This window comes from Cherax quadricarinatus, chromosome 2, assembly GCF_038502225.1.
Source record: "Cherax quadricarinatus isolate ZL_2023a chromosome 2, ASM3850222v1, whole genome shotgun sequence".
Lineage (NCBI taxonomy): Eukaryota > Metazoa > Arthropoda > Malacostraca > Decapoda > Parastacidae > Cherax > Cherax quadricarinatus.
The window spans coordinates 52,853,730-52,870,736 of NC_091293.1; the positions used below are offsets into that span (position 1 = coordinate 52,853,730).

Below are 17,007 nucleotides of genomic sequence, written 5' to 3' on the forward strand. Positions count from 1 at the left end.
CAAATATTTGGTCATCACTCTATGTTGATGACTTCGCTATTGCCTGTGCAGGCGCTGACTGTCACCTCCTTACAGTTTCTCTCCAGCATGCAGTCGACCGTGTTTCCAATTGGGCCACCACACATGGGTTTAAATTTTCCAGCACTAAAACCCACCAAATCACTTTCACTAGACGCTCTGTCATCTCTGATCATCCTTTGTACCTCTATGGCTCACGTATCCCTGAACGTGATACAGTCAAGTTTCTGGGCCTCCTCTTTGATCGTAGGTTATCCTGGAAACCTCACATTACCTCTCTGAAGGCAACTTGTCACAGCCGGCTGAACCTTCTTAAAACCCTTGCTCATCTTTCGTGGGGAGCTGATCGTCGAACCCTCCTTCACCTACATTCCACCCTTATTTTATCGAAACTTGATTATGGTGACCAGATCTATTCAGCGGCATCTCCTGCTACTCTCTCTAGCCTTAACCCCATTCATCACCAAGGATTACGTTTATGCCTTGGTGCTTTTCGCTCTTCCCCTGTCGAAAGCCTCTATGCAGAAGCGAACGTTCCATCCTTATCCGATCGCCGTGATGCCCATTGCCTGCGCTACTATGTACGCTCTCATGATCTCCGCAATCCTTCCATTTATAGAATGGTCACTGATATTAGTAGACATTCTTTATTTGTTCGCCGCCCCTGCTTACTCCGTCCCTTCTCTCTTCGCCTTCATTCGCTCTTGTCTTCTCTTCAACTACCACCTTTCTATGTACATGTAGCATCACACTTTTCCCTACCCCCCTGGGAAGTTCCAGCTGTTCGAGTCTGTTCTTTCTCCCTCCCTTGCTCGAAAGCCCAACTGTCTACGGTCGCTTCCCGCTCTCTTTTTCTTGACCACTTTCACTCTCATTCTCATGCCATTGCTGTGTACACAGATGGCTCTAAGTCTTCTGACGGCGTAGGATTCGCAGCAGTGTTTCCGGACAGCGTCGTACAAGGGCATTTACTATCTTCAGCTAGTATTTTTACTGCTGAATTATATGCCATCCTTACAGCACTTATCCGTATTGCATCTATGCCTGTGTCATCATTTGTGGTTGTCTCAGACTCCCTTAGTGCTTTACAGGCTATACAAAAATTTGATACACCTCACCCCTTAGTCCTCCGTATCCAACTTTGGCTACGCCGCATCTTTACTAAGCATAAAGATATTGTTTTTTGTTGGGTCCCTGGTCATGTTGACGTACAGGGCAATGAACAGGCAGACACTGCTGCGCGGTCAGCAGTACATGACCTACCAGTTTCTTATAGAGGTATTCCATGTACGGACTATTTTGCTGTAATATCTTCCCACCTTCACACCCGTTGGCAACAACGTTGGTCTACTATGCTCGGCAACAAACTTCAGTCTATTAAACCGAGTATAGGTTACTGGCCGTCTTCTTATCACCAGTGTCGAGGTTGGGAGACTACTCTCTCCCGTCTTCGCATTGGCCATACTCGTCTTACTCATGGATATCTCATGGAGAGGCGTCTTGCTCCTCTCTGTGAGAATTGCCAAGCTCCATTATCAGTCAGCCACATTCTGTTGGACTGCCCACTTTATCAACGAGCACGCAGAATTTACCTCTGTCGTCGTCTTCGCCCCGCTGCTCTCTCTTTACCTTCCCTTCTCGCTGATGGACCCACCTTTCATCCGGACTCTCTCATTGACTTTTTGACAACGACTGACTTACTCCACAAATTTTGATACGTTCAGCCCTTTCTACTTGTATCTCTTGCTACCCTCTACCCCCGTACTATCCCCTGCCCCGCTGTTTTCTGTAACCTGCTGATCATCCCCCCTCCCTTCTGCCATCCAATTCCCTTGCTTCCTTCCCTACCCTGCAGCGCTGTATAGCCCTTGTGGCTTAGCGCTTCTTTTTGATTATAATAATAATCCGAACGTAGATCTACATTTTTTACATGCTTTCAAATAGAGAAAATAAAGGTCGGAGCGCTACGCACGTAAATGTAGATCTACGTTTGGACAATTTAAGGGCTAAACACAGAGTTAAATGATCAGAAAATGGATGTTAATTCAGAATTAAAAGGAAAACAATACCACTGAAATAAATTCAGAAAATCTAAATAATGAAAGAGGTGTTCTAAAGGCACTCAAAAACTAATGATTTCAGGATGATTATAGCTGGAAAAGGAGTACTGTAAGTACAGTCACATAAATATAAGTTAACTAACCAAACTGCTTCATCATAGTGATAAGACATTTTAGTTGTTGGCAGCCTGTCCCAACACCAACCGCTGTCAAGGAAAAAATATTAAAATTTTAACTTGATTAATGCAACAGTAGGCTTGCCTAAATCAAAATCTTTAATCCTACTTTATTTTCTCTATAATGAGACAGAACCAATCCCAGATGTAAGTATCCACTGTTCTTTCCCTTAATGTTATTTGTCTACCTATAAATCTAGCACTCTGTAAATTTCCTGTAAACAAATTTTGCTGAGAATAAGAAAAAAATTGGAGTGAGATAAACAGGTAAAGAAAGCCTATGGAATGAATGGATTTGTCAGTTAAAAACAGAGTAGGGGAGTAGTAGATGGGGAGTTGGAGGTATTGAGAAGATGGCAGGAATATTTTGAGGAACTTTTAAATGTTGATGAAGAGAGGCAGTAATTTCATGCACTGGCCAGGGAAGTTAAACATCTTTTAGGAGTGAAGAACAACTGAATGTGAGTGTGGAGAAGGTGTGTGAGGCATTACACAGAATGACAGGAGGTAAAGCAGCTGAACTGACAGGATCACGAAAGAAATGATAAAAGCAAAGGATGATACAGTGTTGGAGTGGTTGGTATTTTTGTTCAATAAATGTATAAAAGAGGTGAAGGTACCTAGAGGTTGGCAGAAAGCATGTATAGTTCCTTTATATAAAGGGAAGGGGGAGGGGCAAAATTATAGGGGAATAAGTTTACTGAGCATACCAGGTAAAGTGTATGGTAGGGTTATTATTGAAAGAATTAGCAGGATTGCAGATGAACAAGAAGGCTCTAAAATGGGTAGGGGATGTGTATATCAAGTGTTTACATTGAAGCATATATGTGAACAGTATTTAGATAAAGGTAGGGAAGTTTTCATTGCTTTTATGGATTTAGACAAGGCATATCATAGGGTGGATAGGGAAGCAATGTGGCAGATGTTGCAAGTGTATAGAATAGGTAGTAAGTTACTAAATGCTGTAAAGAGTTTTTATGAGGATAGTGAGGCTCAGGTTTGGGTGTGTAGGAGAGAGGGAGATTATTTCCTGGTAAAAGTAGATCTTAGACAGGGATGTGTAATGTCACCATGGGTGTTTAACATATTTATAGACGGGGTTGTAAAAGAAGTAAATGTTAGGGTGTTGGGGAGAGAGGTGGGATTAAATTATGGGGAATCAAATACAAAATGGGAATTGACAGAGTTACTTTTTACTGATGATACTGTTCTTTTGGGAGATTCTAAATTGCAAATGTTAGTGAACAAGTTTGGGAGGGTGTGTAAAGGAAGAAAGGTGAAAGTGAACACAGATAAGAGTAAGGTGATAATGGTATCAAACGATTTAGATAAAGAAAAACTGGATATCACATTGGAGGGAGGAAGTATGGAAGAAGTGAATGTGTTCAGATATTTGAGAGCTGACTTGTCAGCAGCTGGGTTTATGAAGGATGAGGTTAACCAGTGAACTGATGAAAGAAAAAAGCTAAGTGTTGCTCTGAGGTATCTGTGGAAGCAAAAAACTTTATCCAGGGAGGCAAAGAAAGGAATGTATAAGATTATAGTGGTACCAACATTCTTATATGGGTGTAAAGCATGGGTTGTTAATGTTGCAATGAGGGGGAAGGGTGGAGGCAGTGGAGAAGTCCTGTCTAAGGGCAATGTGTGGTGTAAATATTATGCAGAGAATTTGTAGTGTGAAAATTAGGAAGAGGTGTGAAGTTAATAAAAGTATTAGTCAGAGGGCTGAAGAGGGGTTATTGAGGAGGTTTGGTCATTTAGAGATGATAGAATGAAACAGAATGACTTAGTATGTAAATCTGTAGTGGAAGGCGGGGTAGAGGTCGCCCTAGGAAAAGTTGGAGGGAGGGGGTAAAGGAGGTTATGTGGGTGAGGGGCTTGGACTTCCAGCAAGCGTGTGTGAGGATTTTAGATATGAATGAATGGAGATGAATGTTTTTTGGAGCCTGACGAGCTATTGGAGTGTGAGCAGGGTAATATTTCGTGAAGGGATTCAGGGAAACCGGTTGGCCGGACTTGAGTCCTGGAGGTAAGAAGTACAATGCCTGCACTTTAAAGGAAGGGTTTCGGATATTAGCTGTTTGGAGTGAGATCTAAACTGTTGTATTTGAGCGCCTCTGCAAAGACAGTGATTATATCTGAGTGATGGTGAAAGTGTTGAATGATAATGAAAGTTTTTTCTCTCTTTTTGGGTTTTTCTTTCTTTTTGGGTCACCCTGCCTCATTGGGAAACAGCCAACGTGTTTAAAAAAAAAAATTAACTATTGAAGAGTATTCTTCTTGGCTCACCAGTCTGGTATAACTTCGTATCAGTAACTTTCTTTATCATTCCACAAATGTGGAATGACAGAGGAAGTGTCGGCATTAATAAAGTGTCAACAATAATAAAGTGTTGACCTTAATGAAGAAAATATATGGGTGCAGAGTAAGATTTACTTATGACAATGTTTTAACCTGTTTAGAGCTTTACTAAAAGAGCAATAATATGGGTTCTTATGGGGAAATTAGATTTATATAATGTAAAAAACTTGTATTACGTACAGGAAATTACCGTCCCGATCTACATCTTGATTTATAACATAGGCTCTTGTGGGAATATAAGATTTACTTGGCACAATTTTGTTTAAAGAACCAGTCTTATGATCCCTATCTCAGTCATTAAGTAAGGGATGATTGTAATAATCTACAGTGACAATAAAATCATAAAACTCAAATAAAAAAAAAAGGAATTTGACTCATTAAAAACCTCATGGACACAGCGAGTTATCAGTAATCTATCATGCTACAAAATTCATGGATTCTATATGACACTGTAGTGACTATAAAAACTACATGAATAAAACCTCTCTAAGTGACTACTCTCCCCATACTTATAACTCCTGTTGCTGTAGAGTCCAAAGTTCCACCATGCCCAAGCTTCACATCATAAGCAGGTAAGATACTTGAGAGCTCTGAAACAAGAGCATACAATAAATTTGATTTCATTATATTTACATAACAAAATACAGTGGTACCTCAGTATACGTCCTTAACCCTTTCAGGGTCCGTGCCGTAGATCTACAGCTTTGCATTGAGGGTCCAAACCGTAGATCTACGCCATGAGCTCAGCTCACTCTGATAAGCTGTGAGTGGTAAATTTGGGCCTAGATATGAGAGAATACATCTATGTGGTATCTGTGCATCACATAAAACAAAGCCTGCAGCACACAGTGCATAATGAGAGAAAAAAACTGAGGCCATAATTTTCGATTAAAACAGCAACTTTGCAGTGTTTTCTCGAATGTCTTTTATAGTTATATTTGCGATTTCTTGGTCTCATTTGATAGAATGGAACATATACTACAGAAATAGATATGATTTTGATTGGTTTTAGTACTGGAGAAGGCTTGAAACTGAGCTCAAAGTAGCAGAAATGTTAAATTTTTGCCGATGTTCAAGAGTAAAAAAATGACCTCACACATCTAATACATGCCAGCTGGTGGGTCTAATATACGCTCACAAATGTGGTGATATTATTTATACAATTATTACAATATTGCATAAGAGTAAATCTTCTATTTTTTGGTTTGAATAAAAATTCATTATATGAATAAAAAATCTAAAATGGAATTAATGCGTAAAGCTTGAAAACGTAACTAATGAACAGAGAAAATGTTAGTGCCAGGAATGCCTGCATTGTTTATTCTGGACCCTATTTTGAAATTGGAATATTCTGAACTTTGCATTAAACTGGCCAAATTACCAATTTCCAATCACTTTATTTTGTAGTTGAAAAAGTTGACTTGGTGATTTCTTGTGTTCAATTGATAGGATAGAAGTAATACTAGTGAAATAGCTAACAATTTGGTTGACTGGAATAATGTAATTGGCCTAAAATGGGAGTCAAAGTCAGGAAAATGCGTAAATATCGCTGACACATCAAAATTTGCGAGAGCATAATTTCGTCAATTTTCCATCAAATTTCGTACTTTTTGTTTTATCATCTTTAGAAAAAGATTCTCTACCATTTCATAAGAAAAAATAACAAAATTATTTTTTTTAAATTCTTGGACACTGGTGCACACTTTGAAATTTGTTCTCTGGACCCTGAAAGGGTTAATCCATTCCAGGACCTTGGACTTATACCAAACAGGACGTATGCCAAACGAATTTTCCCATAAGAAATACATATAGGGAAAATGATTAATCAGTTTCCATAAAAAAAAATCCTATTATTGGCATATTATACATTGATGGGGTTGTATAAAATAATTTAAACACTGCTTAATACTAAAATATGTAATTTAAACACTGCTTAATACTAAAATACATACATATATACAAAAGAATTAGATGAAATAAATACAAATTTAACCTCACTTTACTTTGCTGAAAAGAGTCAAGTGCCTTCTAGGATAGTGCTGAGAAGGAGGGGGAAATGTTATTATTTGGAAAGAGAGTCCCCTTCTCTTTTCTCTCTCTCTCTCTCTTCCCTATTTTGACCTGGTTGAAGCTCACTAAGTTTGACTTTCTGCTTTCTCCTCAGGATGTTTCAGAAATGTGACAGTCTGGTCATTCCAGACCATGCTATTATGGCTTGTTTGGGCTTTGATGGGTGGTACTTCTCTGCAAAGTTTTTGATGATCATCCATTTGGCAAAGATTTCCTTGATTAATGAAGTAGGGGCTTCCTCTATCTCCTCTTCTGAGCCTGAAGAAAGTGCATCCATCTTAGTCTTGTGCTCCTCCTTCTCAAGTTCCTGCAGCTCCTCAGTGGTCAGCTCTTCCCTGTGCCCCTCCACTAACTCCTCCACATCACCATCACTCACATCCAGACCTATGGACCTGCCTAGAAACAATATCCTGGCTTTGTCTCAAGAGAGAGAGGTAAACATGGGTAGCATGCGGTGTCGTGACTCATTTTGACACATACAAGTTCTAGCAAGTGAATCACATTCCAAACAAAGGTTGTATACCAAGCAAAAATTTTCGCATATCCAAACAGGACGTATACATAAACAGCTGTGATTACTATTATTATTATTATTATTATTATTATTACATTCATCACAAGTATTAAAATTATAAGAGGTCATTCCTCACAACCAACAAATATAAACTGCCACTCAAAACTAGTAGATCTCATTCCAATGCTACAATGAGACTTTAATGCAGCAGCCAATGATTCTGAAAGCCACACAGAGTTTACTGACAATCAGGACATTTACTAGTGTCAATGATTACCTACAGAAAATTCCAACCCGCTACAATAGGCATTTTCCTTTAAAAACCAAGCAGGTCACAAGAGAGACTAACTAGTCAGTGGCTAACAAACAGCATCCTCAGATCCACCAAGTTTAATACCCAAAGAGCAATCAAAAACTTATACAAGCGGGCCCCAGTTTTTAGTACTTCACTTCTCAGCGATTCACTAATACGGCAGAATTTAATTATACACAAGCATTCATCTGTGGGGAACCTGATTCACTATTAATGCAGCTGGGCATCTGTGTGCCACTTTCTCTTAGTTTGTTTATGCCTTCAATGAGTACCTTGTCTGGATTCTGTATGGAAACTTTTCAGGGTTTCAAGCATTTTGAAGTTATTATGTATTTTATATACGGAGGGCCCTGCATATATAGCACCTCGTTTCAGTTTCCATGTTTTTCATTATGTTATGCCCTCTGGTGAAGACTGCCAGCTGGTGGGACAATGGCGATTTTTGCTTTATGGCAGTAGCCTGGAACCTAACCTGCCATATAAGTAAGGCCTTCCTGTACATGTACAGTATATCATTACTCATGAAACTAATAAGGAAATGTAATCTAAGAAACAGTACAATGCAAAAAGATGTAATGACATATAAGAGGATATGAAAAAGATCTGGAAAACACTCACAAATTCTGGGCTCTTGAAAATTAACCAAAACAAGAGAAATTTTTTACTAAATGAACCTTCCATCCAACCTGATGAAACAGCCGAGAAACTAAATGAAATACAAAATAAAGTTTGTTTTCCATGGCAATGCATAGGTTTTACACTATATTTTTTTATTTTACATGGAAAAACCCATAGTTATGCAATGCATTTCATTTCCAAGCTCTCTGTATCTGTCCCCAGCTAATGCTTCTGAAGTTTCTTTGATAATAAATTCACTGAGAAACAAGGAATCCTTTCAAATACATTAATATACAGTAGGGCCCTGCTTTTCAGTGTTTCACCTTACGGCATTCCGCTAATATGGCGATCTCAAATTATGACCAAAACTTTCTATATGGCAAGTGGTCTTTCAAATACAGTGAGCGCCACCCGGTTTGTTTACATTCTCCATGAGCACATCTCTCTATTATGTAATAATAATCACTCTTGGCACATTAAATGTCTAATTTTACATCAATACAGACATTTTCATTAATCCATCTACAATATTTTCTTCAAAATTATATAAGAAACACATTACATAGCATATAAACATGCTGTTTATATGCTATGGAGGTATGGTTGCCAGGTGGAGGGAAAACATTACGTAATACAGTGGAACCTCAGGTTACGAATTTAATCCATTCCGTGGACTTGTTTGTATCCTGATATGTTCGTATGCTGGGTAAATTTTCCTCGTTTAAATTAAATGAAATGCAATTAATTCATTCCAGCTGAATTCCTGCTCTCAGGAGGCATGACAAAATAACCCTAATATCAACTCTATGGCTTATTTATTTGTCACAATTCATCTAATATGACATAATAAACAATATAAATAACTTGTAGGACTTGTGGTAGCCAGGCAACTTGTGGAAGCCAGGCAACTTGTGGTAGCCAGACAACTTGTAGGAGACTTGTGGTAGCCAGGCAACTTGTAGGACTTGTGGTAGCCAGGCAACTTGTAGTCCAACATCAGAGAAAATATGTCACTATAATATTACTGGGGGTAACTAGAAAATTATTCCTTTCGTATACCTTTGCTCAGGGTGTCATTTCTTCTAAAAATGATGTTACGTGAAAATGAGCGTGTTTCTCTTTATTTATTCTACTGTATCAACGTGGAGACAACTTGTACACAATGTAAAGTGACGAAAATCAGACGTGTTCATCTGGTTTGTTTACATTATGTGTGAGTGGGGTTGGGAGGGCTGCCCTTCCTGGCTACCCATACTTCCCAACCTGACTCTATACAAATGAAACTCACCTCTCACCCTACATTAAGACTACAAATATTTTAAGGTAATTAATGAGTGTACTATATATGCATTTTATCGCTCTAGGGAGCTTTAAGCATCGTAGTATAGTATGTGTGGGTGGGGTGGCCAGGGGGGCTACCACACCTGACTTAGAGTAAATACTACTCACCTTTTGCCCTACATTAAGACTACAAATATTTTGAGGTATATACTGAGTGTACTGTGTGTGTATTTTACTTATTAATGCCTAGTTCTATTGCTAATTAATATATGTTAGTGTAAACTTGTTATCTGGCATTTATATGCTTTTATAAATGGAAAAAATACAGTGGACCCTCAACCAGCGATATTAATCCGTTCCTGAGAGCTCATCGTTAGTCAAAATAATCGTTAGTCAAGTTAATTTTCCCCATAAGAAATAATGGAAATCAAATTAATCCGTGCAAGACACCCAAAAGTATTGAAAAAAAAAAAAAATTTACCACATGAAATATTAATTTTAATACACACAAACTGAAGATTACATGCACAGTTACATGACACTTACCTTTATTGAAGATCTGGTGATGATTGATGGGATGGGAGGAGGGGAGAGCGTTATCTTCTTACTGTTTAGAAGGGGAATCCCCTTCCATTAGCACTTGAGGCAGCAAGTCTTTTTCTGGGGTTACTTCCCTTGTTCTTTTAATGCCACTAGGACCAGCTTGAGAGTCACTGGACTTCTGTCGCACAACATATCTGTCCATAGAGGCCTGTACCTCTCGTTCCTTTATGACTTTCCTAAAGTGGTTCACAACATTGTCAGTGTACAGGTTGCCAACACGGCTTGCAGTAGCTGTGTCAGGGTGATTATCATCCATAAAGCTTTGCACTTTAAGCCACATTGCACAGATTTCCTTAATCTTAGAAGTAGGCAACTTCTTCAATTTCTCTCTCCCCTCCTCCGAAGCAGTTTCCTCAGGTCTGCCCTCTTGCTGTTCAAGATGATCTAGCAGCTCATCAGTGGTTAGTTCTTCACTGTCCTCCACCACCAACTCTTCCACATCCTCCCCACTAACCTCCAACCCCAAGGACTTCCCCAATGCCACAATGGATTCCTCAACTGGCATAGGATTCTCAGGGTTAGCCTCAAACCCTTCAAAATCCCTTTTGTCTACACATTCTGGCCACAGTTTTTTCCAAGCAGAGTTCAATGTCCTCTTAGTCACTTCCTCCCAAGCCTTACCTATAATGTTTACACAATTGAGGATGGTAAAATGATCTTTCCAAAACTCTCTTAGAGTCAGTTGAGTTTCTGAGGTCACTACAAAGCACCTTTCAAACATAGCTTTTGTGTACAGTTTCTTGAAGTTGGAAATAACCTGCTGGTCCATGGGCTGCAGGAGAGGAGTGGTATTAGGAGGCAAAAACTTCACCTTAATGAAGCTCATGTCCCTAGAAAGTCGCTCTGCCACATCTGTAGGATGACCAGGGGCATTGTCTAATACCAGGAGGCACTTAAGGTCTAATTTCTTTTCAATTAGGTAATTTTTCACATCGGGGGCAAATGCATGGTGTAACCAGTCATAGAAAAAGTCCCTAGTGACCCATGCCTTACTGTTTGCCCTCCACAGCACACACAAATTAGCCTTGAGGACATTGTTTTTCCTGAACACTCTGGGGGTTTCAGAGTGATACACCAATAAAGGCTTCACTTTGCAATCACCACTAGCATTGGCACACATCAACAAAGTAAGCCTGTCTTTCATAGGCTTATGTCCTGGGAGTGCCTTTTCCTCCTGAGTAATGTACGTCCTGCTTGGCATTTTCTTCCAAAACAGGCCTGTTTCGTCACAATTAAACACTTGTTCAGGTTTCAGTCCTTCACTGTCTATGTACTCCTTGAAGTCCTGCACATATTTTTCAGCCGATTTGTGGTCCGAACTGGCAGCCTCACCATGCCTTATCACACTATGAATGCCACTACGCTTCTTAAATCTCTCAAACCAACCTTTGCTGGCCTTAAATTCACTCACATCACTAGTTGCTGGCATTTTTTTAATTAAATCGTCATGCAACTTCCTAGCCTTTTCACATATGATCGCTTGAGAGATGCTGTCTCCTGCTATCTGTTTCTCGTTTATCCACACCAATAACAGTCTCTCAACATCTTCGAGTACTTGCGATCTCAGTTTCGAAAACATAGTTGCACCTTTGGCAAGAACAGCTTCCTTGATTGCCATTTTCTTGCCCACAATAGTAGCGATGGTTGATTGGGGTTTATTATACAACCTGACCAGCTCAGAGATACGCACTCCACTTTCATATTTATCAATGATCTCTTTCTTCATCTCCATAGTAATTCTCACCCTTTTTGCTGTAGGGTTGGCACTAGAAGCTTTCTTGGGGCCCATGGTGACTTATTTTGCAGGTGCAATCACTAAAAAGGCTGTGATAATATGAAATGTTCCAGTTGTATGTTTGGAAGCGACCGCGGTGGCTGGCTGGCTTGTAAACACTGGCACCAAAGGGACAAGTGAGGCGCGCTCAGGCCAAAGTGGACGCGTATGGTACGGAACGAATAGCGCTGGTCGGGTTTTTAAGCGCTAGTCGAGGCAAAATTTTTGCGTTTAAATGAATCGCTAGTCAGATTTATCGTTAATCGATGCCATCGCTGGTTGAGGGTCCACTGTATATGTGGACTGTATAGATTATATTAGTTTAACTGAATGAAGGAGGGGGGGTAGGTTACACATGGATATATCCATCAAGGAAAAACACTTGTACATAATCCCACCACTTACCAGATATTCTCTGGTGGTCACTTAATGTAACTAGATCACCCATAACCTATCTAATTACAACATACCTAACTGGCCAGTATCAGTCTGCTATAACTAGAAAGGTTACTTAACTGTGGGTGACTGATGCTCCTTATTTCCTCCATTCACCATCTCATTTCGATGTCCTGTTACACCAACACGGGTTTTATTCCAGCAGGACGAGGTATCTGTTGGTTTGTCCCGGTTTAGAAGTCGTGACTCCATAAAAACTTCACTATCCTCAGGACAGGAACAACGAGGTCTAATGTGTTCACTCGGAGCAAGGCGACTTATTTCACTTCACGCATTCTCTTAACTTAGTGTTATTATCATTGATTACATTACAATTCACAAGACGATTTAATGCCTCATAATTATTATACACAGTAGAGGTCACTCCATTAAGATCTGAGACCGATGAGTGAGGATTAAATCACGGGTATTTTCCCCTGAACACACTCCATGGCGGCGCACCAGTCACCGCCGGTCCCACCATTATTCACTAATTTTACCACTTTGTTACGGTGGTCCCGTAAATCACGTTCCCTCACTCTTCACCAGGAACAGTTACGACACTTCCTATTATGAAGTGAGGCCTATATTAATCCTTAGGCCGCCGTGAACGCCAATCTCCTGGTCCCATGTTTTCACAGCCACTTAACTACATTCAAAACACTCCCACTCCCTGATGCCCTGTGTCGACCTGTTCCCCCGCACGTCCGCGCAGGCGCAGTGGGAACCCTGTTGGTTCTATTCCATTTTCAAATACATTTTGACCCAAATCAACACATTAAACACTTATTAGGCACTATAGCTTCGGAAATTAAATAATTTCCACAACAAACACTGGTATTGTACCACATTGGTACAGTACCACATTGGTACAGTAGAAAAAATCAAGAGCAGTACTCCCATTCTCATCTAACACCATTTTTAGAATAAATGACGCTCTGAGTGAAGGCATATGAAAGGAATAATTTTCTACAGTTACCCCCAGTAATACTATTTTGTATACATTTTCTTTGGTGTTAGTAAGTAAGTAAGTAAGTAAATTTATTCAGGTATACACAAATACAGTTACATAGAATTATCATATATAGCAGCATATGTGTAGAGAACCTAGGATAACCCAAAAAAGTCAGACGGAGTGACTTATTTCCATAGAGAATGTTATTCTTTCCAACACTATGAAAAGATGGCTGGAAAAAACATCTCATATTTATGTTAATTTATTCTACTGTGGGGTGTATTTATCATGTTTATATGTTATGTAGCATGTGCATTATAAAATTTTGAAAAAATATCATAGATGGATTAACGAAAACCTGTATATTAACGAAATATATGACATTTAACCTTTTCAGGGTCGAGACCCCCAATCATTAACTCACTCTCAGGGTCAAAAAATTTAAAAAAAAAAAAAAAAAAAAAAATTTCCTATGAAAAGATAGAAAATCTTTTTCCGATCACAATGACACCAAAAGTATGAAATTTAATGGAAAACCTACGGAATTATGCTCTTGCGAAGTTAGCTGTCTCGGTGATATTGACACAACAGCGATTTCACCCATTTTGAGCCCTATTTTAGGCCAATTCCAATGTTACAATCTACTAAAATCATAGCTATTTTGCTAGAATTCCATTTGTTCTGTAGATTGAGTACAAGAAACCGCCCACTTACCGATTTCAACTACCCAATAAAGTGGTCAGAAATTGGCAATTTGGGTAATTGCACACAAATTTCAAAAGATGTCAGTTTCAAAATAGGATCCAGAATAAACAAGACAGACATTTCTGGCACTAAAATAACATTTTATTTGTTTATTATTCACATCTCCAGGCCCCTCTTACATTACTTTTGCTTTCCATTTTGAATTTTCATTCTCACAAAAAATAGAAGATTTACTATTATGTATACTACTGCATCATTGTAAAAACAGTATAAATAATATCAGTGCACTTGTGCAAGAATATAAGACTCACTGTGAAGGCTTACTCAGCCCTGTAATAACTTCAGACAGTATTACCAAGGCTGGCTCCTCCTCAGGAAAATTAATGAACAGAAAAAGAAATAATAACAGACAAACATAAACACTTCATTATATAGAAAATATAAAATATAAAACACTTAAATATGAAATATTAATCCTACATTAAAGAAAATGAAAAATGAAAAATATAAATGATAACTGAATTCAATGCTAATATAAAACTTGGGTGTCTGGTGTTGGTGACACTGCTTGTTGAAATCGTAGCCGTTGCCAATGATGGGGGGGGGTCGTAGGTGTTGGTTACAACCCACTGGCTAGTTCTTCACAGTATAGCCTTGAGTATTCTATCCCAATGACAGGAAAGCAGGTTCTTTACCGCTGTAATGATGAGGGGTTACGTCCTGCAATTTCATATAGGTGCACAGGTAATTAAATCCAAAAAGGGGAAGTCTCAGGACGTTAGTCCATCTCCATCAGTTCTACTTGTTGATTGGCAGGTGACCCTCTCTGTCATCCAAGAGTAGTGCTGGGAGCTGTGAGTCTAGTGATTACTGTTTGGACCGGAGCCCCACACGTCACCTTTCGGTAATGGGGGGGTTGGAAGAAGGAGGGGAAGGGATAGCGGGAGCTAGACAGACCCTACTTTAACAAGCAGCCGGCAGTCAAACTATCACTTTCGGGGTGGGGGAAAAAAGGCGGGAATAGTGGGAGCTTGACTTACCCTACCTTAACAAGTAGCCGGCAATAAAACTATCACTTTCGGGGAGGGGGAAAAAAGGCGGGAATAGCGGGAGCTTGACTTACCCTACCTTAACAAGTAGCCGGCAATGAAACTATTGTTACTATATACTTCCTCGCTATTCCTATCTATTGAACTTTTCCCTCACACTCACCAGTTGACATGTATTGGATGCATGGTGTGACTTATTTACTCTTGAACATCGGTAAAAGTCGAACATTTTCGCTACTTTGCGCTCAATTTCTAGGTATGTACTTGTCATCGTGAAACCAATCAAAATTACATCTATTTCTGTAATATTCTTCCATTCTATCAAATGAGACCAAGAAATTGAGAATACACCCATAAATACCATATGATAATAGACTGCAAAGTTGCTGTTTTAAACCAAAAACACAGTTATTTTTTTTCCTCATTATGCACTGTGTGCTGTAGGATTTTTTTTATACTGTGCACACTGGCCATGCAGACCTATTCTTTCACATCTAGGCCTACTAGATTTTTCCCACTTGATTTGAGGTCGCCAGAATTTATACATACTAGTACATCACCAACACTGGTGCGTAAGACGTACTAGTACGTCAAAAACCCTGAAAGGGTTAATGTGCCTCAGAGCGATTATTGAGTATGTATGTATTATTATTATCATTGTTAATATGGCGTCCTTGAGACATAAGACACTCTTATTCATTTTAATATGTACCTGCATGCTAGCACAGTGTGTAAGTTTACTTAGGTACAGGTACACATAACTATAGTTATCAGAGTATACAGTGGACCCCCGGTTAACGATTTTAATCCGTGCAAGAGGGGTAATTGTTATGCGAAATAATCGTTATGTGAATGAATTTTCCCCATAAGAAATAATGGAAATAAAATTAATCCGTGCAAGACACCCAAAAGTATGAAAAAAAATTTTTTTTTACCACATGAAATATTAATTTTAATACACACAAACTGAAAAAGGCATGCACACTTACATGACACTTACTTTTATTGAAGATCTGGTGATGATTGATAAGATGGGAGGAGGGGAGAGCATTATCTTCTTACTGTTTAGAAGGGGAATCCCCTTCCATTAGGACTTGAGGTAGTAAGTCCTTTTCTGGGGTTACTTCCCTTCTTCTTTTAATGCCACTAGGGCCAGCTTCAGAGTCACTGGACTTCTTTCGCACAAGATATCTGTCCATAGTGGCCTGTACCTCTCGTTCCTTTATGACTTGCCTAAAGTGTTTCACAACATTGTCAGTGTAATAATCACCAGCACGGCTTGCAATAGCTGTGTGAGGGTGATTTTCATCCATGAAGGTTTGCACTTCAAGCCACTTTGCACAGATTTCCTTAATCTTTGTAGTAGGCAACTTCTTCAATTTCTCTCTCCCCTCCTCTGAACCAATTTCCCCAGGTCTGGCCTCTTGCTCTTGAAGTTGATCTATCAGCTCATCAGTGGTTAGTTCTTCATTGTCCTCCTCCACCAACTCTTCCACATCCTCCCCACTAACCTCCAACCCCAAGGACTTTCCCAATGCCACAATGGATTCCTCAACTGGCATAATCCTCTCAGGGTTAGCCTCAAACCCTTCAAAATCCCTTTTCTCTACACATTCTGGCCACAGTTTCTTCCAAGCAGAGTTCAAGGTCCTCTTAGTCACTTCCTCCCAAGCCTTACCTATAAGGTTTACACAATTGAGGATATTAAAGTGATCTCTCCAAAACTCTCTTAGAGTCAGTTCAGTTTCTGAGGTCATTACAAAGCACCTTTCAAACAGAGCTTTTGTGTACAGTTTCTTGAAGTTGGAAATAACCTGCTGGTCCATGGGCTGCAGGAGAGGAGTGGTATTAGGAGGCAAAAACTTACCTTAATGAAGCTCATGTCCCCATAAAGTCGCTCTGCCACGTCTGTAGGATGACCAGGGGCATTGTCTAACACCAGGAGGCACTTAAGTTCTAATTTCTTTTCAGTTAGGTAATCTTTCACATTGGGGGCAAATGCATGGTGTAACCAGTTATAGAAAAATTCCCTAGTGACCCATGCCTTACTGTTTGCCCTCCACAGCACACACAAA

The 17,007-nt window shown here is 39.4% G+C and overlaps 1 protein-coding gene across 1 annotated transcript in view; it reads right to left on the minus strand.

Moving 5' to 3' along the window:
- LOC128695434 (pseudouridylate synthase TRUB1) overlaps positions 1 to 17,007 on the minus strand; it is a 72,555-nt gene that overhangs the window by 29,223 nt on the left and 26,325 nt on the right. The window contains exons 3-4 of the mRNA XM_070088271.1: positions 5,125 to 5,205; positions 2,222 to 2,284 (exon numbers count right to left, since the gene is read on the minus strand). Coding sequence (XP_069944372.1) covers positions 2,222 to 2,284; positions 5,125 to 5,205 — 144 coding nt within the window. The remainder of the gene's footprint in view (positions 1 to 2,221; positions 2,285 to 5,124; positions 5,206 to 17,007) is intronic.